Source organism: Periophthalmus magnuspinnatus, chromosome 19, assembly GCF_009829125.3.
Source record: "Periophthalmus magnuspinnatus isolate fPerMag1 chromosome 19, fPerMag1.2.pri, whole genome shotgun sequence".
Lineage (NCBI taxonomy): Eukaryota > Metazoa > Chordata > Actinopteri > Gobiiformes > Gobiidae > Periophthalmus > Periophthalmus magnuspinnatus.
In genome coordinates, this window is record NC_047144.1 from 6,110,169 (window position 1) to 6,135,361 (window position 25,193).

At 39.2% G+C, this 25,193-nt stretch overlaps 1 protein-coding gene across 2 annotated transcripts; it reads left to right on the forward strand.

Annotated features, from left to right (window-relative positions):
* Nucleotides 1-141: 141 nt before the first annotated feature.
* rab11fip3 (RAB11 family interacting protein 3 (class II)) lies at nucleotides 142-25,040 on the forward strand. 2 transcript variants are annotated; one of them, XM_033984581.2, is made up of 14 exons: nucleotides 155-2,694; nucleotides 8,123-8,216; nucleotides 10,677-10,753; nucleotides 12,859-13,031; nucleotides 16,180-16,377; nucleotides 19,268-19,405; nucleotides 20,212-20,247; nucleotides 20,370-20,463; nucleotides 20,697-20,941; nucleotides 21,390-21,471; nucleotides 21,551-21,688; nucleotides 21,793-21,948; nucleotides 22,059-22,199; nucleotides 22,279-25,040. In XM_033984581.2, the coding sequence occupies exons 1-14, from the start codon at nucleotides 1,237-1,239 to the stop codon at nucleotides 22,390-22,392; spliced, it is 3,144 nt and encodes a 1,047-aa protein (XP_033840472.1). In that variant the 5' UTR covers nucleotides 155-1,236; the 3' UTR covers nucleotides 22,393-25,040. The 2 variants fall into 2 exon arrangements, with proteins under 2 accessions (XP_033840473.1, XP_033840472.1); XM_033984582.2 differs by lacking the exon at nucleotides 19,268-19,405 and having other exon boundaries at nucleotides 142-2,694.
* The last annotated feature ends 153 nt before the right edge of the window (nucleotides 25,041-25,193 follow it).

The window sequence follows — 25,193 nt, forward strand, 5'->3', positions numbered from 1 at the left end:
GGCAATTGCTTGTGCCTGACTAGTTGGTAGCCCAAAGCAGAATTCCATACATGAATGTTAAAAGCTCCTCATCCGTGGTACTGCGGGGTGATTTGTACGCGTGCGTGAGACGTCAGCGGTGTGTGGTGTGTCTGCGGCGGTAGAAGGAGGAAGAGGAGGAGGAGGAGGATGGGGCACTGCTGATGCTGATGCGAGAGCTTACAGCGTCACAGATAAACATCGCCCAGGAGTCACAGTCGTATGATGAAGCAGGTTGTCGTTATTTGCCGCACTTTTAATTCTCATCACTTCCCCACGTTGGACCTAGAAGCGGATCTGTCTGTCGAGCTTCGTATAAATGAAGATCGTGGATAAATAACTCTGGTCGCTTCTTTCTCGTCGGTGGTGGTCTGGCCTGTCTTCTGAGATACAGGTGGATTGGGAAACGACGTCGAAAATCATCGATAAAAGGGAGCCACGAAACGAAAGCCGTTAAGCTTGAATCATCACCACAATGTTGCGTCCGAGCGCAAATATGAGTCTGTGGTAGTGTTTGGGAAACGCTGTTTCGCGTGTTAGCCCGCTATTAAGCTAATTTGGCTAGCTAGTCAGTCAGCTAGCCCCTGGCCACTGGCACAGGGGAAGAGAGATGGCCGGAGGAGGAATTATTTCAGCTCGTTTGCTTAAAATCTTTTCATCGCGATAAGTTAAGCAGCGACATGTGTTAAGGTGTCATTTAGTGGATTATGCTTTGTTTTGAGGCTGTAGTCGGCGCACGCATATGCGCATATACAAATTAGCTATGGATGGATTAAAATAAATGGATATGGACAGTGTTGTGAAATACGACTATTTAGCGCGTAACGGTGTCGTATTTTACTTCATTTCGTTTGATATATGTTGCTTATTGATGGACCTTCTTCAAGTATAAGTGGAATATGTTGATTTTGGATTAATACAGACGAGATTGAACCAGCCTCCAGAGGAAGGGACTGAGTCACTGTGACGATACACAAAAATAATATTAAGTTCACACTTTACAGTTTACATCCGTGACAGAGAACGTGGTTAGTATAACTTGGTATATTGTATTTAAGTAAATGTGCCAGCAGTTAAATTTAGAGAATATTTTACTTCACCAATGCCAATGTTTATGGAAAAATGTCCCTACCACTGAAACAATGGATGTTGACTGCTGTGAGATAAAAATTAAATTGACAGCTTTATAAGGATTACCAGGGAACATTGCCAGCCTAAATGGAACCGGCACTCCTGTCTGGCCCTTTGGGGCACACACAGTGGGAGACAGAACAACCATTTCCTCTGGGATTTCACTCTCTGGACTCAGACAATGGGAGTGTGCTCTGTCAAAACAAGAGTGGCCAGACAGGTTTGGACGTCAGAAACAGTGACCAGGATCATACATTCAAATCATTAGGTGAAGAAGTCCTTTTCCAAAACAAAGTGCCCCATTTGGACTCTCTAATAAATATTGCTGAATTGTCTGGTGGAGAGTTTAAGAGATCTGGTGATCTTTTAAGAGATCACCAAACTAATTCCCAGGCTTTGCCCGAAAGAACAGAGGCACTGTCTTGCTCAGAAAACGGAGAGCCATCAGAGGTGGTCAGTGACTCCACCTTGTCGTGGCTGTTTTCCCCAGGCCTGTTTGAAGTGTCTGGGAAAGGCACTACCTTTGACCAATCAAATCAGCCTCAGGAGCCCACTGATGAAAACTCACATGCTCCTAGTTATGGGACTAATGCACAGACTGTGAGTGAGTCCTGCCTAACAGAAAACATTGACATTTCTAAAACTTTAGATTCAGTTTTGTTGGTAGATTTCTTTTCAGATGAACATTTGTCTCCACATGAAGAGAGCGTCACTGAGGAGGTCACAGGACTCTCTCTCAGCCCGGTAGCTGTGTCACCTGACATTGGAGACAAAGGTCTATACCCAGATCAAGTGACTGATCTGCCACTAACCAGTACCTCCACAACTCCAAGTTTACCTGAGAACTGCCTTCTGCTCGACCACACAAGCACGCTGGAGGACTGCTTTCAACGATCCGTGCCTTTGTTGGATATCGAGGTTCCCTTTTGTGACAACAGCTTGTGCCCTGCCACTCCTGTTTCTCCTCCACTTTTATCAATCGAGCAAACAGGATCCACTGTAACTGCAAACCAAGGTTACGTGTCAGAACTGGAGCAGCTAGTGGAAATTTCAACTGATGAGGCTGACAATGTTAAGGATGACACGGGACAGGACAACGCTGACCAAAATGAAGAAATGAAAGACACAAAATTACAATGTGAAATCAAAAATCAGGATTCAACAATGGCTTTAGACCTTTGTCCAGCTACTGAGGACGTCCACAATGAGAAGCACCCTGACACTTTACAAACTGACACTTTGACAACTGAAGCAGCGCCAGAGCCAAATGAAGATTCAAACCACCTAGAAACATCAGACATATTGGATTTTTCAGCTCAGGACTCATCAGTGGAAGCGGATTGGACTAACAAGCAGAGTGTGGAGGCACTGTGTCTCTCCAAGATGGTGGGAGATGACTCAGTGCCTATAGTTCCAACTGTCAACACAAGTGAGGAAGACGTCTCCCTTCTGAAAGCTGTGTTCGATGCTCTGGACCAGGATGGCGATGGATTCGTTCGCATTGAGGAGTTTATGGAGTTTGCAGCGGCGTATGGGGCAGATCAGGTGAGATGCAGTTTTCTTCTTTAGTTTGTAGTTGGCAGGGTTCTGCAGAAAGGGCCTTTATGCAGAACTAAGTGATTTATTATTGATTTTGTGCAGGCCTTCTGTGTACTTCCTGCTAAAAGCTTTTGTAATGGCATTAGTGGAAACCCTAGGCAGTATTGTAGTAGGTAAAATGACTCACTCAGGTGAAGTCAGGTGAATTTTTATTTCTAATAGTGTTTTTATGTTTACTTTCCCAACCAAGTTCAGAGTTGCCCATCATCAAACTTTTTACACAGGTCAGTTGTGCATTTGGTAATAAGTAGTAGGATAGACTAATAATAAAAGTTTCTATTCAGGACGGATATTTTATTTGCAATACTTACTATATTCCAGCCTCTCTAACATCAGTGGCATAAAGTATACAACAGAAGCTAGGTAATGTCCACATAATTATTAATAAGCTATGCCTATCTAATGAATGAATAATTTCCATAATATTTGGTTCATCTGAGTGGAATAACTCTTTGGTCCTCTTTTGAGGACCAGTCTGTTGGCTGGTCCTTTGTAACACTATTAATTCCATAGTAGATTAGATTTATCCACATTTGGTGAAGTGTTTTGTTAAAGCTCCGATTTAACTTTCAGAGCATATTGGCTCTAATAGGTTGAGTGAGGCCTGGCATCGTTCCCATGTGTCACATCATGACAACCCTTCATATTCTCATTTGCATATCCTGCTTGGTTTACAAAAATGATGCATTACACTCCAGCCACCACCGACTTAGAACTTCACTTCAACAGTTTTATATCCTTGACTTTTTGAGTGGATGTTGTTCATGCTCATGTTGACCAGTGAGTGCCTCTGTACAGAAACCTTGACTAAACTGATCCACCAGTAAATCATTCATCTGGATGATGTAATGTGTACAGTTGTCATGTGCTCTCAGTGTGGTGTCTAATTTCTTTCCTGTTAGACATGTTGATAGTCTCTTCAAATGTTTAGAAGAAAAAACAAGCTCTGGCAAATAATCTCACATTTTTTTAAATAATTACGTAATGGTGAGACAACTGCTAACCTTAGACTTGCTAAGATTGTGTGGGAATTGTTTGTTTTTTTTTTTATTTGATAAGCAAACAAGGTCAAACTAACTGATATTATTTATCTTCTTGTAAAAAGCCAATGATCGCTGCTTGTTTCAGCCATCATTGGCTGAACAATAATTAAAATTTTCTTCACTCACAATCTGAAAAATGTCACAACCTTTTTGTGAGTAACAAAATGTATTTTTATCACAGAGATCCTCACAGTTTTTGTTGCCTCGTATTGTTTGAATACTCTGAACTGTCCTTTTGAATAGCAGGGTGACTTTTTGGTGCTGTGGTCTGCTAATGCAGTTTAATCCTTGTTCAAACCCCTGCATTGGTCATGGGCTGCTCTGTGTCAAGCTGTAGGCATCTGTGGATCCCCAGGCAGAGAATTGTAAAGGATTAAGAGTAAAATGTGTTTGCCTGAGTCAGATGAACTTCATAGTTTGGGTGCAGACTATAGACCCTGACTTTTTGGGTGGAGACTGTAGTGTGGTTATGATGTTAACTCTTTTGGCACATCACATTTACATCACACAAGTTCATAGGTGTGTCGCATTTTAAGTTTCTACTTCTTGAGTTCTCTTTAAAGTTTTCGTTGACGTCTTAAGTGATTGTTCAGATTGATCACCTCTCTTGTGAATTGGATATTGTTACCAAGGCCTAGAGGAGCCAACCAGGTCACGTTCCTACAGGAAACACCTGTCCAATTTCTTTCCTTACGGGATCTAGCAGCCAGAAAAATGCATGCTATCCCTGTCAGCTTCTGTTTCACAGGACGGCATTGAACCAGCAAGGAATTAGCCTTAATCATTCATGTCTAGAAAATCCAACAGGCAGAAGACTGCTTTATCTCCTGGAATTTGAGGAATCCATTTAATCTAAGCAATTATTCACAAATATGTCATCACAGACTTACAATGCTTTGTGGTAAGGCTGTAAAAGTGTTTCGGTAAATCAGTATTGCAAAAGGGGAAAATAAAAACATGTGTACATTTGTTTGTTTTTATTTAGTTTTTGTTACACCAAGAAAGCCTGAACATCTCATAAATAAAAGCTGTTTTCTGTAATTACGTTTCACCATAGTGATTTTTGCACAGCACTTTTGCAATATGAACGAGAAATCCGCAGGGCATCGCAATTATTACCATTGAGCTAAGACAAACATGACAGCTAGTTTCTCAATACGCATGCAATCCTAATAGATACAGCTTTCATAAGAAACTTGTTTTCAGGAATGAAGCCATATTTTATTGGTATCTATTCAATATATTGTCAAACTATTGTGTAGTTAGGCTAAAACTTTAGATTTATGGCTATTATTAGCACCGCTGGTACATTTTGCGTTTACCTTATGCTTCACTACAAATACCTCTACAGTCTGTCACTTAAAGCAGAATGGAATCCACTAGGTATTTGCATGCTGGTGCCTCAGTGCAAACTATGCAAATGTGTCCTGTTGAATAATTCCATGGAAAGGTAAGTAGGCTTTTGGAGACGTATTGCACAGTGTGGTTTGAAAATGAACATCATGTAGCCCCCAACACTGTAGATAAACCACTAAGACTTTATAGCTTTGGTTTATTGAGTAATTTTGTCTTCTCAAGGAAACACATGGCCATGCTTTTTCCACTTCATATCTACCATATTGAAAATGTAGTTGAACTGAACAGTTTAATGGTTAAATAAATAGTAAATTTTTTTTGAATGTCTCAAACTTGAGATCAAATCAGTGTTCCTGCCACAAACTACACACAAGTCAATCCTTTACCTATTTGGTCATGTTAAAAATAAACAAACAGAATCAAATGAAAAAAGAAACTTTATTAACATTTTTCTCATTTATTTGTGGAATCTTTATTTCATTCACATTTCGTTCATTGTGTGGTAAGTCAGCCCCCCTGGAGTTTCTGGTTGTGACCCCCTTTGGACACAAAAACGACTCTCTGCTACATTGTGGTCACCTCCTTATCACTCTTCACTCTTTAACCAGCCCCCTGTCCCCTCACCCGCTGCCTTTATGTACTGCCCTGCTAATCCACAAAGGAATGCCCTGAACTCCAAAACCGTCCTACTTTTGCATTCACTTTGCTGCTTTTGTTAGAAATTCATATTCAAAGATGATAAAAAGATCAACCTGCTTTTTAACATGCCTCTAAACCTATAATCAATGGTTATCAGTGTTTCGCTTATGCACCATGCACATTTTGCCTTAGGAAAGACACTAACTAAAGGGCTCTCCTCCTCTTCACAGGGTCATACACACATGGCTTGTGTGGTTCCAGTGAGGCATGCTCTGGCTTTGATTAGACCCAAACAAGAAGTACTGACAAACCACAGGCTTCAGTTCTCTGTAAGAAGAGGGACTGAGATGACAGTTTTCTTGGGTTCACTTTTTATGTTTTGTAGTCAGCCTTTGGCTTTAGTAAATTTGCCCACCAGTTACTGCCTTGTTATAAGTATTAAAAAAAAGTTAAATGTGTAATATTTATACATTGGTTATAGATTATTAGTCATTATATTACTTTATTTAAGTTTTTCAATATTTAATATAACAACTATTGTTATAGATTGTTTACGGTTCAGTCTGTAAACAATTAGATCTTCATGAATGTCTTTAAACAGAAATGTTTAGATTAAAAATATTTTTTAAATAAATGTGTATTTGGAAACTACAAAAGCAATAGGATTTCTACAGTAGCACTGTGACGCCTAAAAGAGTTTTAAATGTCACACAGACCACACCTTAGCTTGCAACAGCTTTCGTCTCACCTCACCCAGCAAAGGGGTTTCTGAACAGCGGCTCAAAAAGAAAGTCTTATTTCCTGCCAACTGCCATGTTCCTCCATGAAATGGAAAGCACTTGTGATGGCAGACACGTCTTTTCATACATTTTCCAAGTTGGTTGGAAACACTGCAGAGCAACACGCAAAAAAGAAGCTAAAATGAACATTACTGTGTTGAACCGCTGTGAAACTGACGCACCTCTCCTGAAGCTGCTTTTTAATTCACAACATCATAAGCCCAGTGCATTGTTGGAAAATGCTTTATCACTTTATCCCTGAGCAGATCAGCAGGGTTTTTTTAATAGATGTGCTTTCTGGATTCAAAGTCACTGTAAAAGACCTCATTGGCTTTGAGTGCTCAGTTTCTGTGAAGAATATGTAAATGGTAACCACAAAAACCTCACTCGGCGATCCCCCAGCTAATTTAGTCAGCGTTACATGCCTGAAATTATACTGCAATCATGGGTTTTGTGTCATAATGGTGATGGGCAACTTTTGACTTACTCTATAGTCTGTCATTTGTGTGGATTGATTTTGATTGCATAGCACTTTTCTGGATACTGCAAAGACCACTTTTCATATAGCAAGATATCTGCAACAAGGAAATGCAAGATTGCAAGCTGTTAACTCAAAATTATAGTCGTTTGGTGTGGCTCCAGTTCACCATCAGGATTCAGCATATGGATTTTGTGCCTAAATGAAACAAGTGTTTACCTTGAATCATTTCCACAGACCTTGAATCATTTCCACAGACCTTGAATCATTTCCACAGAAGACCAGTGCTCTTGCTTTTGTGTAAACTATTTGATATTAACAAGTAAATTATACAAGCCAAAATGTCATTACTATTTTCTAAGGTATAACAAACCATAAATTGTCATAGTAATGATAGCAGTGTTTTATTTGGTTGGTGGAGTGGACATCTTGTTGCCAGGATATGGATGGAGGAATATACAGAATGTAGGTGCACTTACGTAACCCATTTTACACTTGGGTGCTCAGAGCAGCTGTGTCTTCGCTGATCTTTCTTCTTATTAAACATTCATACATTATATTATGTTTTTATTTGTCCCGCTAGCCCATAATATCATCAAAAACTAGCATTGCCTCCTTTGTTTTGCCTGTCACTGTGGTGCAAGCTGCTTCTTCAGAATCCTTGTAAACTTGCATTGCACAGAATCCAATAAATCCAGAAATCCCTCGACACAAAAGCTCAGCAAAGCAGTGAAGGTCAGGAGTTGTTTTTGCTTTTAGAGACACATGATAGGCTGCACACTGTTCAGCAATTAAACTGCCTTTGCTAGGCGAATGACCATAAACTGTCTTTTAGTAGTTTTGTGGCATCTCCATCTGTAAAATGCTGATTTGTTTCTTTTGAATGCGGTTCGCTGTTTTACTCAAGTCAAACATTACAGGCCAGTATATTTTCCCTTGTGTAGAGAAAAAAAAAATTTCCATGTAGAATTCATTACATCATCTAGGAGCGTCCAGTACAAGGCTAACTGCAGTTGTTGCTATGACAAGTCAATGAAATGTTTCTGATATATGTATTTATTTATTTTTTTTTCCTTTAGGTGAAAGATTTGACCAAATTTCTGGATCCTAGTGGTCTGGGAGTGATAAGTTTTGAGGACTTCCGTCGTGGGATATCAGCAATTAGCAATGGAGGTATGTTTTTATCAAAGCCTGAAGGTGAATTACTATTAAATCAAAGTCACAATTTGAATGGTTGTGCTTAGCTAAATGCAATAGCTGTAAACAACATAGTATCATGTATTGTGTAAAAAAAGTCAGTTGTTAATACAGTGGCTGCCAGAAAATTACTTGGATCATTAATCACTATCAGAAATGTATGATACATTTCAATATTTTTCTAACATCTTGCAGTATTTTTAACATTGTCCCGCTCTCCTGAAATTAAGCTTAATAGCAGTCCAAGAGCCACATTTAACCATTTAAACTCCACCAAAATTACAGACGCAGATGCTCCAAGTCTGATGTCATCCATTAGTGTCTTCTTTATGGACCAGTCTGCCACTCCCCTAATTCTAGAGTAGACACTGCCTGAGCTGCACATTCTGGCATTTACTCCTCAACATCTGGCTCTCAGCGCCTTCCCCTGGCACCAGAGACTGATACCACATCGTACACGAACTGATGTAGGATTTTAAAATAGCAGAATGACCCAAATATCAGTACTTACTGCCATACTAGTCTACTTTTACTTGTCATAACAAAGATAAACCTATACCTGATTTCTGCATTTTTGTCTTAAAAATGTAAAAAATTATACTAGTTCATTTTAAATAGTGTACAATGTTGAAATGTATTATACTACGAGCATCCCATTTATTCATCTCGATCAAGTTTTACCAGCAAAGTAAGGGTAACGACAACTAGCATTCTAACAGTGCACTAGCCTTACTTCCTGGTTTGCAGATGAATTTTTTTTTTTTTATTTGAAAATATCAGGTACAGCCCTTTTTAAACAAAGTATAACCCTTTATAACCCTTTATAAGACCAGCTTCTCTGTCCAAATTTTAAAAAGGTTCATTTCTGCACTCACATATAGTCTAGCTGCACCTACATCACCTGATATACAAGACAAACGGGACATTTACGGTCTCTACTTCTGTAGAGATGAGGTTTCTATTGATTTTAGTGACACCAAAACAAACTGTTCAGTGTCATATGTTTACCTGTGCAAACACACACAGTTAGAGCTGAGGCTGATGTCACTACAAAGCCACACTGTTTGCCGGTAGCCTCTCCCCTATTGATTCTTTGCACTGTTTCTCTTTCTTTTGCTTTCTGGGTTGCACATCTCCAGTTACACCACCTTTGAATTATTCATGCATTGGAAAGCCTGAGCTGGCTGGCCACATGGGTAAACTGGCATGGTTTCACGTGGGAGGGGGCAGGGTTCTGTTCACTTAAATAATTTAGACCTTTCCTGTCACTTACTCATATGTTTCTTTTTTTTGGCTACATAACAAATACAGCAGGTTTATGTAAAGATTGGATTTTCTTATTCCCACTTTCATTATAAGATTAATCTGTCAAAATAAATTTAATTACAGTTGATGAGTCCATTTATCGGTGCTTAAAAGGTCTTGCCTGCTGCATGTCTGAGACACAAATATGTTTCAGGCGTCTGATAAATAATGCATATTTCAGTAGCTCACAGGTAGTTACAGGTTGTTTGTCTCTAAATGTGGATTGTAGACTAAAAGAGCAGCTTATGTAAGGGCACAAAACATCAGGGTGACCCACAGCCTTTCACAGTCCTCCTGTTTGTGTTCACTTCTCTCAGCTGGGCGCTATTCACAGCACTGTTTACTTGATACAGGAGCCGCAAAGGATTGTGGGACATCATCTCTCACATTACAAAGGTTTAGTTTCAGGCTTTGTGTCTGTGTTCAGCAGATAGAGGTTGCTTTGTTTGTTTTTTTAATTGTTTTATTTTGTGACTATGGCCTTTAGGTGACACTTAAATCACTAGTACTATAGTTACACAATAATATGGCCTCATAAAGCTAAAGATTGCTGAGTGTAAACATGCCAAAGTAGGGCGACTAGGACATTTAAAAGTGCTGAGTACATAAACTAAACACAACATGGTCAGCTTTATCAATTCATCAAACATGGATAATGCTATCGCAAAGTCACCTTTTTATTCTATGCAATTTGGATTAATGGATGCCATGTCATATTGGCACCTACCTAAACTACCTCAGATAAAAGCAAATGTCAGTAGATAATTGCCAAAAATGTTTTTGCTGACAAGCTCAAAAAAATGTGCAGTTGCAAAGTAGAACATGAAACACTACTCCATACAGGCACAAAGGTATAGTGTTATAGATAAATAATGTGTTCCCACTCTAGCCTACTTTGTACGTCAACTGAGTATTTTTGTATTTGCTTCATCAAAATGTGATTAAGGAAAAATGCAGTTCTAAGTGTTTCTTCCTTGATCAGTGGTTAACCATTTTGAAAATGTAGTCTCAGCCCGTTTTACTAAACCAAGCCCACACAAACCAAAGTGTGTCAGTACAAGGACACTGGCACTCTAGCCTTTCTGTATTTCTTATTGTTTTACATTAAACCTGTCCTCGTCCTTCACACAGGCCCTGAGCCACAGTTGTACGGAGTCAACTACAGCCCGGGCGACGGAGCTGTGGGCTGTCCCGAAGAGTACGATGAGGTGAGCCTTTTCCTGTTCTCACATTGTTGTAGCAGGTCACACACACTGACCTCTGTGTGCACTCGCTCTCCCCTCTGTAATTCACTGAGCTATCATTACCTCGATGTGAATGCAGAGCTTGGACAGCCTGGTTTTGGCAGCTGGCAGTCTGAGGTATTCTTTGGCAAATTTTGAATTAGATGGAATGTGCCAGAACATTTTGACATGTGTGTGGACTTGTGTTTTTGCACTTGTGGTCAGCATTTCTGGGATTCCTGTCTCCTCTTGAGCACGAATCTTGTATTTTTAACCTCATTGTTGCATGCTACTTGAAATGTAATATTCCTCTGCCCATGCGACAAAGAGTGTTTTGGCACAGTGTCACTGCCCTCATTTGGTGAGGTTAAGAAGTGCAGTGCTGATTTATTTAGTGCTGGTTTTATTATTGTACCTACTCTACTATAGTCCTACTTCATTTAAGTAACATGTCAAGTATTAGGTTGTGTGCTATATATAGTACATGTAATGTGAAATTTTGGAAAGCAAGATGCTACATGGGTCTGATAAATGCTAATTTAATAAATTTAGCATTCACTTTGCATTGGGTGTCCATCTTGCCCGCAATTTTCAAGTACTTGAGTTCTGACTTGTTACTGGAATAAATACTTTTAAGATTCAAATATTGATGTAAAATAGTTAGTTATTATGATTTAGTTTTATATTCAAATACTGAATGTTCAGTACTAAAAGAAAGACACCAAGTTGCTTATAGATGCATATTATTACCATCCAGTTTATATCGGCGTATTTGTTTCCCAGACTTGAGACAGCAAAACAGAACACAATGCTGTGTCTAATTTTGTGCTATTTCGAAAACATGCACAAATGAACAGTGATGTTCAAAATATTTATGTTCTTGTGGCTGCTATTTACTGGAAGCATGGAGCAGACTTTCTGGGGGAGGTTTGTGTACGTTTGAAGTCGGTGCCACACCTGTGTCCCTGGTCTTGTTTTTTCCCGCTCAACTTTTTGGCAGAAAAAAGTTCCTTGCGTTCAATAGCTGAGCTGTTCTCACCCTGTTTGCTCTCAAAACAGCCAAGGTGAGCCTGGCAGAGGAGAGGCGTAGTGCCCACCCGATCCGCCCCACATTTTCCTTTTTAAACGAAAACCTCTGCACATTTTAGATTCACAGTTGTTCAAGGATTTTCCACCACCTCAGAAGGTCATTGATAGTGATTATATTATCTTGGCGCTGTCTGTCATTTGCAGAGCTATGGCGATATGTAATACATGGCTTAATAATTGACACTGTGAGTCAGGAAGTGAACTCCCGGGAGCCATTGAAGATTAAACACCGTTCCAGCTGATCCAGCGGAGTTTCAGCTGGTATTAGGTCGACTTTGGACTGTTCCCGCCCCACAAACCACGCAGTGGAACAACGCGTTACACCGTTTTTCTTTTCTTAACTTGGTCTCACTGTAAGTCAAGGTGAGGGAGCAGTGGAGGTACAGGCAGGGCAAGGGTTGTGCGAGTGATATTAAAAAGGAATAATGGTTGTGGAAATGGTGGGCTGTCCGCTTTATCAATCAACTTTGGACGTTTCTTATCGACTGGTATTTCTCATTCTGTATCTATGACATTTGTTTCTTGGCTTTATGTTTGCAATAGAGCTGAATTTAGTTAAAGAGCAGCAGTTGGATTGAACTATTTGCTTGGCGGTATTGATGTAGCAGGTTGTGTCTTACTAAAAACAGCTGTCTTGTGAAGTGAGACCCGACAGTGCACATTAAAGGGCTGCCATCTTAGTTGTATAGTTTATGTATTTCTCTTTTAAGACTGAATATTTTATTGAACCTGAATGTAAATATTAAAGTTTGAAATGAGTAACCTTGCTACAATAATTTGTAGTAGAATAATTGGATATATATTTTTAAGCAAGTCACCATAAATTTGGGCCAGTCAAGGAGACTGTTTAGGACAAGCAAAGCCTCTACAATTCATTTCATAAATATAAATAGTTAACAGTACAATAAATGTTCTACTAATTTTGAACTGTTAGAACCACTGCTGTATTTTAAGTGTTTATTTTTGTATTTCACTTTGTTCTTTTTTTTCCCCTTTTGCAGCAAAATGAGGTGACGGACAGTGCGTACCTGGGCTCAGAGAGCACCTACAGTGAGTGTGAGACGTTCACAGATGAAGACACAGGGGCGTGTGTGGCTCCGGAGATGCACGAGGACGTGGAGACGGACAGCGGCATCGAGGCCACACTGCATGATCCAGAGGACAGGATCAATCGGTACGTACCCACCTCAACACGTGACCCCCTCGACACCTGACCCTTTGCCGACCTTCATTGTGCCATGTGAGTTTAATTTGTAGCAGATCGCTCAACTCCGGGTCAGTGTTGATCACATAATTCCTGAATAAAATCATCCAACAGTGGATCAGTGACTTGGGTACGATTTGGGTCATTCAGCGGGCAGATTAAAAATAGCCTACTACTGACCTCCTGTCTAAATCTTATAACATTTCTCTGGTATCTTCCTACCCACAGTGATATGGACAGTTTTGTATCATTAAAGAGCTACACTATTTCTGAGATGGCGTCAACTTTATAAAGACAAAAGATCTCAAAAATAACACTTGATAAGTGAGTGTATTTGATTTCATCATAGGGTGACTCAGTTGTTCCACTCTTATCTCTGTTGTTAGTACAATTTTAAGGAGTTGAGGTTTGGCTGAGCATGTTAAAAATTGAAGTTCTGACCTTAAAAATTAGCTATAATGTATTTTTTCTTATTAGTGACTGCCTGGTGAATTGCCAAGTTCGTTATTTTAAAGGTGAACCATGTAACTTTTCTGGTGGATGGTTTTCCACCTTATTGTTTCCATAAATATGTTGTTGCTTGTTTGTTGTGGCATTAAACTTATGCCATAACAACCATGGCATAAGTTTAATATCATTCATGGAGGCAAACCACCAGATGAAAACCACCAGGTAAAGTTACAGATCAGATCTGTGAAGCGGGGTGATTCCGCACACAGAAAGAATGCATGTCTTTTTTTGACAAGTTTTTTTGAGCAATAACAACACCTATAATTGACTAAATGTGGATTCCTGGCCAAGTGTTAACCTCTCCATGGAGAAAAGGTGGACCCTGCACATGAAAAGTTACATAGTGCACCTTTAAGTGTCCAAAAATAAGATGTAGTTTGATTTATAGTTTTTTTTTTCTTTTATTATTAAAATATATATTAAACATATATATATTAAAACCTAAATATCTATAGAATAAATATGGACACAGATGTTTTCTATTTATATACAATTAAATACACTTAGATGACTATATTTATCATCATATCTTTGTAACACAAATCTTCAGCCAGTGCTTTCACTAGCTCTGTACCTAAATGTTGACATAGTATTTAGTGCAGGCAGGAGGAAGTGCAGTGCTGTGGCCCTGTCTGCTGACTCTGACGCATGTATCTGGTTGTTTGCTGATGGATGGGACTGCTCCACTCTGCTCACCCTGTGGGACACCTCCATCCTATGATTGAGACTTGAATTCCAGGAAGTGTTGAGTTTGCGCTTTTTGTTGTTTTTCCTGACTGTTTTTTTTTTTTAAACGCTGTAGGGTCATAATCTCTCCGCAGGCCCCTTTACTCATTCATACCTCACCGTGTTAGAGGGTCTGTGTGGAAATGTTTACTAAGCTCTTGAAGATATAAGATGGAAAAACATTAAGGTTCTTTGTTTGAGATTTAACAGATTAGGTCAAATAATCCGTAATTTCCCAGGTCAAAGATGGCAACTAACACGTTCATGTGTATATATATGTGTGTGTGTGTATACATATGTATATGTGTGTATGTGTATGTATCAATTTTATCCAAGTAAAAATAATTTTATAGAATTGTCTTGACCTTTATTAGGACTAGTAAAAGACCACATGATAACATATGAAACTACTGTATATGTTTTGTGTTATTGTATTGTATAAAAGGTGTGTTTATTATGGTAACAAAATTGGCATAGATTTTTTTCTATGGAAAACGACTATATTAGGATGATGTTACTGTTGTCTAACCTGAGTGTGAATCTGTAGTCACAGCCAGGCACAGGCACTACTCTAGGATTAGGCTATAACTGGATTACCTCCTCCTCTCTCCCCCCCTCTGTTCCTCGCTGTCCTGCCTTGTCCCGCCTTGTCCCCTGCCCTCCTGGTCCCCTGGCAGTCAGCAGGACAGTCTGTGGGCCATTTCTTAGTGTCAAATCTGATTAACCCACTCATATACATCTCTCTGTAGTAGCAGTCAGCCATGCGTGCAGGTTAGCTAATTAGCAACATAGGTTTTCTTCTGTTTTCTCCCTCGTGGAGTCCTTGGCTAACAAATTAGCGTGACTCTAGAAACTTCAGGATTCCTCTCTGGTTGTGTGGAGTTTTGTCGCCCGCTGCTCCGAGGCTCCAACGCCAAGGCAGCACAGGGCGAGTCAGGATGCGGTCTCTCTCCTCACCCTCCATCTCTGCGAGGCAGCTCCCAGTGAAAAGACCCAGTAAAAAGAAACTAAACGGGGGGTAAGTGGGTGCCTATAGTTGGTCATTCCTTCCACGAGCTCCGACTCAGGTTTGTTTTGTCTGGTTTGGCTTTAGCTAAATGTGGTAAGCTGATAAGTCATTACTTACTTTGACGGTGAATGTTTAAATGTTATCAGTGTACATGGACAGTGCAGTGGAGTTTGTGCTAATTTGGAAGTCCTGATACTGTTAGCTGGGAGAAAAGGACAACTGTTCAGTCAATGGATAATAGAACAGGTGTTTATTAATACCTGACCTACATAAAAGAAAAAAAACAAGAAAAAAAAACAGATAAGGTCTCATCCCAGTAGTAGAAATGTACAAGTCATTCCATTTTAGCTCAAGCAGACTTTGGATTAATGTGAATTAAAGGATTAGCTCTTATGTGATAGTCCAACTTGTCCAGACTGTGGATTTTGACTGTCCAAGAAACGTTTATTTGTCCTCATTTACATTTAAGGCGTCTATCTTTTCAAGCATCTTTCTTGTTGTTCATTTCTAGTTGTTAATTTCTGCAGTTGATGATTGGTTTGGAGGGCAGTTTATATCGACTATACAGCCACATGGCTGTAGCAAGTTGCTGCAAGCTATAGTTGGTAACTGCAATGTGCTGTTGATGCCAAGCCCATTGTAAATATAGAGCACTGTGTCTGAGGGGGTATCTGACATAAAAGTGTCAAACCACAATGTGAATCATACAAATAAGTGCCTATGATTTGTGCCTATGATTTGCTGTGGTAGCCCCCAAGAGAATGACAAAACAAAAATCTGTACTTGCTTAGATCAAAAGGTCCATTTGTTGCCATCTGCTGCAGCTAACACATTGAAGCTAAACCGCTCCCTCTTGTGTCTGTGATCTTTTAGGTTTTCTCTAAATGCCGAACTGCACAACCACTCACCCGCCCTGGTCATCGGAGGAGAGGAGGAGCACTTTGAGGATTTTGGAGAAAGTAACACATCAGAACTGCTAGAGACCAGTGTGGCTGAGATCGAGACAGACGGTGGCCCTCCCCTCACAAAAACAGCAGATCAGCTCAATGGCTCCTCCCTGCCGTCTCCCAGGTACCAAGCCTAATCAAACTGACACTTTAAATTATCTTTCTGACACACTGTAGGACATTCTGTGCTTTCCTCAGACCAAATGTCAACAAAGACGTGCTTTGTTTCATCAACGCACAATGATAAGACAAAGCACAGATGGCACTCTAACTCTGCAGTCTATGCTCTTATCTTGACTTTTCTCAGAGACAAAAAGATAGGCAGGACTAACCCTCTATCTGATTAATGAAGTTAGAATTTAAACATAAGCGTACATTTTTCCTGTAACCTACCAAAGCCTGCTCTATAATCTGTAGTTCCTCTCAATGTTTATGTTTATTTATTAAATATGGGACAGTGCACATTGATCAACATGTTTTAGTACAGCATATAAAAGTGCCAGACTTAGCCATGCAGGCTAATTTTCATCCGTAGTCCCATTGGCAGGTTGATGGCAAGACAAAAAAAAGGACATAGGCACAGAAAACATTCAGTCCATCCCACATGACAAAGCACATTAAAGATCAGTGAATAATACTGTAGACATATTAGTAAAATTAGAACATGCTAAAAGCACGGCACATACATGAACAACAATAAACATAATTCACAGTCACTCAACAAGACAGAGACATTTGCTGTGATGCAAAAACACATACAGATTAGTTATGTTCACATGTCTGATTATCCAGAAGCCACCACTTCACAAATCTACTAAAACTATGGATAGAAGTCATATTCCTTATTTCTGTGGGGACCAGATTCCAGGAGTGAGCGGCGTGAACTGAAAAGGCCGACTGTCCAAATGAAGTTTTTCTAAATGGAATTTTACAGTCTCCTCTGCTTGATGCTGGAGTGTTCAACTGTATGAACTCTTTTAATAGGGGTGGAGCAAGACCATGAAGGGTTTTATAGACCAGAACAATGTCTGAATAAATAATTAAGTTTACCCAATTTAAAAAGTTATATTTCCCCAATATTTTACAGTGATGATAGGAGTTTGATTTTTGATCTAGTGTTTTCAGACTCTGCTTGTAGAGCCTTTCTATAGGCAGCAGTGTGCTCTTGTTTCCCTGGCTCCAGCTAGTGGCATTCAGATAGAGTTTTGAGGCCTCTGTAGTTAAATTTCCTCTAATGTGTTTGAAGTTGACCAAATAAAATTTTATTTTATATAGAGTACAGTACAGAGACTGTACAGAATAATGGGTTAGTCACATGTATCTGATTGTAACGATCATACATATATGAAAGTTGTAAAAAAAATAAAAAAAAAATAAAAAAAATAAAAAAAAACTTTTTACAATTTAAGGGACTGTACCCAATTTCACATGATAAAGTAAAATACAAGTTGTTGTTAGCATTAGAGCATGACAGACAAACTCCGCTCTGGCCTCTGAAAGTAGTAAACTGAAATTGAGTAATAATTTTGAACCATATTCAAAATAAATATTTGTAAAAAATAAGATATAGCTCCTTTTTAAATAGTGGTATTTTTACAAATTTTTATTAGTTATTCATCAGCTATTCCATAGAATTATTTAAATCGACAGCAATCTGTGGGAAACAGTCTCTTTTACGCCTGGTTATATTTGGTTAAAGCATCTTTGTTCTAGTGACTCATGGGAGATTGTTACAACGTGTTTTTTCCAGGAAGCTTTTGACAGTCTTTCCTTGTTTCATAAAACTTTTAAATAATTCTTGGTGTGATATCACAGGAAGCCATAATAAATCCAGATTGGTAATGCAAGATGACATCACACATGTTAAACAGTATTCAGGGTGTTCCAAGTCAAAAAGCCCAAAACAAAACTGCATCCTCCTACTAACTTCTCCCACTCGGTGTGAATGCGTCACCGCTTTATGAGCCATTGGTGCTGATCACTGGCACATGTCAAGCCTACACCCACCCACACACTCTGAGCTACATATCACAGCACTTTTCTCACACTTTCTCATTGCCGTAGCAACAAGTAATCCTTTCTGCAGACTGTATTTCAATAGACATGGCTGTATATGACCATGAACAAGTAACTTTTACGTCTCAAGGTCTGTGCCGGGACAGATTTTCTGCTAACATAAACAGGAACAGTGCCAGAGTGTTACATAACTCAGGGCTGCCTTGCTGTCTGAAAATGCGATCAGCTGTTGTAGGTGATATGAGGAGAGTAGTGTATATAATAGAAAATCCCACAGTGTTTTTGTAACTTTCTAAGTTTATTTAAACTTTCAAATCTAAATATATAATCTTTCTTGTTAGAATGTGAAGGTTGTGGGCTAGCAGGATACTTTATCAGTCAAAGTAAAGTTATTACATTCCAGAGAACCCAGTCACTTGGACTCAAGACATTGTGATTTGATGTGAATTTTAATTACTTTAATATATTTAACAACTGGAAGATATATTTACAGCCCAGAGTCCAGGGCTCAAGACTCAAATTGACTTGGACATGAACTTGAAAGTACACCATGTAACATTTCTTGTATTGGGTCCGCCACATGTTTGCCTTCACTAAGATGATATTGCTTTGCCTGGAATGTTCCATGGTATGGCATTATGTATCTAAGTAGTATTTATTTCAATACAAGTTTTACTGCTCAAAAATAAGTTGAAAAACATGCATTCTTACTGGGGGAAGAGTGAGTGGGATCACCTTTCCATAGATTTCTGTACCCTCCCTCAGAAAACATAGTGTGCCTTTAATGTCTGTGAACTTATTATTCTAACTTCACCTTATCAAAACACATTCTACTGTTTGTTTTCCCCAAGGACAGCGCTCACCGTATGCACTCTTCTCTGCCATGACACTGACGATGTTTACACTATTCACTTGTTGTGTTCCACCCCACAACACCTCTCTGCTCGGTCACTCACTGCACCTCCTCTCTCCCTCTCTCCTCTGCCCCCTGTCTGCAGTGGACCACCCCCCCTCCCCGACTCCTTTCAGAGCTTTCTCAGGGAGGAGGCTCTGGACTTTTTTTGTAGCCAGTGTCACAAACAAATCAGTCGTCTCGAGGACCTCTCCACGCGCCTCAATTTCCTTGAGATGACTAGGTAACGTGCCGCTTGTGCCTGTGCAGTGTTGATTAGAAGCCACACCTCCATGTCACACCTCATCTCATGTGTGCAAGCAGTGTGGGATTCATTTGGCTTTTGGTAGAGCCAGTATGAGGTGAAAGACAAGTCTATTTTAGGTGCATATCTCAGCTTTTTTTTTTTTTAAATAGTTTCCCACCCAAAGCTCCCTTTAGTAGTGTCCCATAGATTTTATGAATTTGGTTGCTGTGAAATGAGCCCTAAATTGTTCTTGTTTTTAAGCTATGCAGACTTGATTTTGAGTAATTACTATATTCAAAGCAGAATATAAATAGGCCGTATTCAAGATTAAGCCTGATGGGTATCTATCGACATCACTCAAGGTCCAAACATTGTACAACTATAAAATACAGTACTTCCAAATTTGTTAAACATTTTTGAAAGTTTGTATGCATATCATTTGTTTTAATTTCCCATCGTCTTCATAAAGATTCATGTTACAAAATCTTATATGCCTTGTGCAACTGAACTTACAACAATTATTACAATACATCAGTTATTTTGATAATACAAGTTCTTCCTTTTACTTTTTGCTAATTGCCAGACACCGATCTAACATTTTCACCGTGTGTCCTTTACCAGTGTGATGCTTTTGCTGTGTTAGACTGCTGTGTTGTGATACATAATCTCCATCATTTCAGTGTTTAACATTGGAGCCCATCTTGTGTGTTGTGATTAAAGGTTGTCATTGAGGAGATGCTTTCTCCTTCCTTTGTCCTCTTACTCTTCCTGACCATTTCCTGTTTTTTTATCTCTCTACCCAGTGCTGGCAAGAGGCTGTCCAGCAAAAAAGTGGCAAGGTAAGCAGAACTGTTTCTAAGGCTTCAATTTGCAGTGAGTCTGAGCTGGGATGGTTATTATTTTTGCATTAGGAGATATTTTGGTTGGTAACAGTTTTTGAATTATTTTTTTCTTTTTGCAGACATCTACTACAGAACAGCTCCATGACCCTGGACACCGTGAGTGACCTCACGCGGGACATTTTGGAACTGGCTGACAATGACATCACTGACAAGGTGTGCTCACTGAACTTGAGTTAGTGACTTGTTAAATACTAAATTCCATCTTTTACATGGAATAGAAGCAGCAATGTATGTGTGATTAGTGGAAGTGATAAAATTCATAAAGAATCAGGTTTGAGGTTTGTTTTTGTTTTTTTCCTCAATTCAGCCCTAAAAGCCAGTAGTGTGATTTATCTGTACTTGCCTCTTACCTGTTGATTTGAACCCCTTGTACTGTTGTGTCGTAGGTGTTGTTGCTTGAGCGGCGGGTGGCCGAGTTAGAAAAGGAGTCAGAGGCCTCAGGAGAGCAGCACACACGGCTGCGACAGGAAAACCTGCAGCTTGTACACCGCGCCAATGCCTTTGAGGAACAGCTGAAGGAGCAGGAGCTGTATGCCGACGAGCAGCTGCAGCAAGAGACTCGCAGGCACAAGGATGCCATCAGCAAACTGGAGCGAGAAAGGGGGCTGGAGCTCGAGAACCTACAGACCAGGTACCATGCCAGGGAGGGGGCTTAGAAAGACCTGTGTATCCTTCTCATGTTTGTCTTCATGTCTGTATAATGTGTTTATTGCATTGTCAAGAGATCCAGGATGTTTTTGGTCAGTTGTGAAACCCCTCTTATTGAAATACCTTAGCTTTTATTGTAATCGTTTAAAAATTCAGTTTTCAAGATGCATACATTTTTTTTCTTGGTTTAGTGAAATTCGGATTTCAACCTGTGGAAATAGCTCCCTAAAATTACTCTTGTCTTAGCATGGACATAGCTGTCTAAAATTATAGTCATATGTTAACTGACATTCATGTAAAGTGGTTCTGTGAAGTCAGCTCCCCATGTAAATTGGTGTTGACTCTATTGTCATGATGGCTCTACACTGCCACCTTCTGGTAAAATATGTCAGTGAAGACGTAGCTCTAAGATGTTTGCATTTGGTTTCTAGGCTTCAACAGTTGGATGAGGAGAACAGTGAGCTGAGGTCGTGTATCCCATGTTTACGAGCCAACATAGAGAGATTAGAAGAGGTTTGTACAAATCAACCATAAATCTCCTATTCACCAAATGATGTAAAACTGATCTTTTGATTTGTTTTTAATATGACAGGAAAAGAAGAAACTGCAAGATGAAACGGAGGCCTTGTCAGACCGACTGGAGGATGAGATGGAGAACAGGAGGAAATTGGCTAATAAACTGAGCCATGAGCGGCATATAAACCAGAAGGAGAAGGAGAGCACACAGGAGGTAGGGCTGCCTCTGTGTACAAAACAAACTCCCCTGTATATATGTTTAAAATGGCACCACTGTCATGAATGACGCCTAAACATTTTGACCTCTTCGCCTTCTAGCTGATTGAAGACCTGCGTAAACAACTGGAGCACTTACAATTGTACAAGTTGGAAATAGAAACAAAAAGAGGACGTACCCCTGGTGCTGGACTGCAGGAGTACCAGACAAGGACCAGAGAGGCAGAACTGGAGCAGGAAATCAAACGGCTCAAACAAGTAAGAAAATACACTCTTAATACACATTAACAACCATTTGTAAATGAAGTTGCTAGCTAGACTTTCACTCCAAAATGGGACCGTTCTTAATGCTTTATCTCTTTCTTCAGGACAATCGCAGCTTAAAGGAGCAGAACGATGAACTGAATGGTCAGATTATTAACCTAAGTATCCAGGGAGCCAAGACCCTCATGTCTGCTTCTTTCTCTGATTCACTGGCAGCAGAGATCAGCTCTGTGTCCCGTGCTGAGGTTTGTATCAGCGACAAACACAAAGTCTATTCTTTGCATTTCTTCTTTAACATGCTGTAATATTTTTGTATTGTTTCAGCTGATGGAGACAGTCCACAAACAGGAGGAGATCAACTACAGACTACAGGACTACATTGACAAAATCATTGTAGCAATTATGGAGTGCAACCCCTCCATTTTAGAGGTCAAATAGACACAATACTGGATTGGTAACATACTGGAGATACTGTAAAAAAGTTAAACATAAATATATTTATATAAATCAAAAATCATTTGGCCAACCAACCATTATTCTGCTCCTTATGAAGATTAAGACAAAATAAACTATTAAAGTTAAGCTATCCCAACCTGTGGATGTGTATGTTAGCCCTAAACCAAATTGGGTTCTGTTGACCCCCTTGTGGCTTGAGGAACCCATCTATCATTTAAAGTAGAAATCCTCCTTTAAAATATAGTGTCAATATAAAAGTACTAGAAACCCATTTAAAAGGTGACCATAAACTATGTTGATACATTCTATTGGACAGAGTTGAATTTTGTTTTGATATTTTCTTATGATGCTCTGGTCCAGAAATGGCAACGTCTAGAGCTAGTGTTATGCTTGATGTTTTGCCTACAATATTTCAAAATGACCCAAGTGAGGGGATCAAATGCCCGGAGGGTTTAGTGTGAGTTTGTTTTTATGGCTTTAAAAAATAGACTAATGGGGAAATGTAAATGAGACCCAATTTGTTGTTAAGTTTGCTTCTTATTTATTTTCTACAATGAAACAAGGGTCATAATTTAGGTGGGCCTTAACCTTGATAGAACCACACTTTAAATGTTCACTGACTGATGTAAACACTGGAAAAACTACTATTTCTTCTAAGATTACTGACAATAACTGGCACTTTGTAAATAAACGGTTGTGCTTTATCACAGGTTATGTAAGGCCTGCCTGACTAGTGTCCCTTGGTTGAGTGAAAGCGATATAGGGAGCAGACTTCTCCAGTTTTTTTTTCCTACACAGAAGTATTAGATGATTTTCTTTTTTTATGTTTATTTTTTGACTGAAACATAATGGGTGAAGAAAAATAGTTGTACTTTGCACTAAGTTTTGTTTATTTTTGTTCATATGTACAATTGTTTATTGTAAAGGGATTGGAAAGCTGACCAATAACCAGAAGCACTCACACCAAGACATTTCAAAGTTGATATAGAGAGGAGCAGCAATAAAAGTGGACACCTTGGAGAGGAGCTGGACTAAATCTTTCTAATTTAAAAAGGATGGACGTATGCTTGCCTTGCTGGTACTGTGCAGCACTTTGTTTATTGCTGTCTGAAACTGACTTTTAAATGAACTTCTCAATGGACTTCTATGGGAGATTATCCAAACAGCATGGCGCTCGGCATTGGATCTCTGGCCACTCCACAGGAAATGGGTCGGATGTAAATGACTTGTAAAGTTTTTCTACTCTCATTCTAGATTCTAGGTATTTTTATAGTGGGAAGAAATTTGCTGCTTTTCCGTGTGGGGACAGCCACTTGTACCTTCTCCAGCATGTAGCGTGTACAGTCAATGTCGGAAGTCTGTCAAATCACAGATGTTTATTCACTACAAGTTTATGTGATGTATTCTGCTGAAAATTTGTATATTGGTATTTTTGGAATTGTTAAGGACAAAGAAGGTGATAGTCCATTTGTAAAAAATATCCCATGTGAAGAATTTATTAAATCATAGAATAATTTAAATTATATTGTGTTAAGGATGTGCAGAGGCATGAATGTGGCGAGCTTGCTTTTTCATTAAGGTCAATATTTCCTCTTGCTAAATGCTTATGTGGTCATGACCTCATGTAGACTGGGCAGATAAGTCTGCAGGTTGTACTGAATCATGCACGGCACAAACATTTGAATTAAGAAATTTACTATATTTTAAGAGAAAGTATTGTCATATAATTTATAAATGAACCGGTAGTTGGCATGTTGATAATCTTCCATTCTTATTTGTTAGCTTTGTGAATATGGGTTTGCAAAATCTAATTTTATGCTCAACATGTGTTGGTAATGAACAAGGCTCCCACAATGCAGTAAAGTTGCCCTGCTAATTCTAACTGTTAGCTGTAGTTCTGAAACTAATGGCCACTGAAACAGCTGAGACCATAGTTGAAAACATTCCTTTTTAGCAGAGCTGAAGGCGATTGCACTTTAACCAGATTAATTTACTCCTTTAAACATGTTTTCAAATTGACCAAAGATGGATGTTTGAATATAAACTGACCATGTTCTGTATCAGGGTCTGCAGTTTTGGTTGTATCACCGGTGCCAGTAAAACTATGAGCTCATCCGGGAGAGAACAAACTGGCCTGCTCTAGTCCAACACTGTGCCTCTGACTCTTGCTTCGATACAAAGCCTGTGATGAGCCTTTGGGAAAGCACTGACCATGTGACTTGTGGCAGTTTGTTGTAATAATATTGAAATCAAACCTGTAAATATCAAATGTCCTTTTGTGTATTCTTTTTCTTTTCACTCTCACTTCCAGTGTCCAAAGAACGTTTGCTCAAGGCACAAACATCACTACTGTAGTAGTGCATGGCTTGCCATTGTGTGACATGGGAGAAATAAAAGAAAATATTGTAGAAAAGAGAAATTTAAGAATTAAAAATGTATTCTTATTTTCAATAGTAATGTATAAATTATATCAGTATTGGTTACACAGGTGTATAATATTTTCGAGGATTACAAAATCATCCTCATTGTTAATGGGAAAATATACTGTAATTGCGTTGTTGTACAATGATAAAGATTTTACAGTAAGCAGTGGAAGTAAGACTAGAAAACAAATAAAGAAGTTAAACTAATCTACTGTGTCTCATTCATTTTGTATTCTGTTATAATACAGCTAGTACTGCATATATTTTTGTATTCCCTCTACATAGGCCTACTATCTTACAGTCCTAAGTAGTCTTCACCTGCTGATGCCAGAGACCCTCCTGGCCAGTGACAACACACAA

Bases quoted from the DNA above. Each gene is read 5' to 3' on its own strand.
- rab11fip3 (XM_033984581.2), top strand. From the start codon at position 1,237: ATGGAACCGGCACTCCTGTCTGGCCCTTTGGGGCACACACAGTGGGAG. The intron at 10,754-12,858 runs GTGAGCCTTTTC...CCCCTTTTGCAG, and splicing joins GTCCCGAAGAGTACGATGAG to CAAAATGAGGTGACGGACAG. The intron at 21,949-22,058 runs GTAAGAAAATAC...CTCTTTCTTCAG, and splicing joins AAATCAAACGGCTCAAACAA to GACAATCGCAGCTTAAAGGA.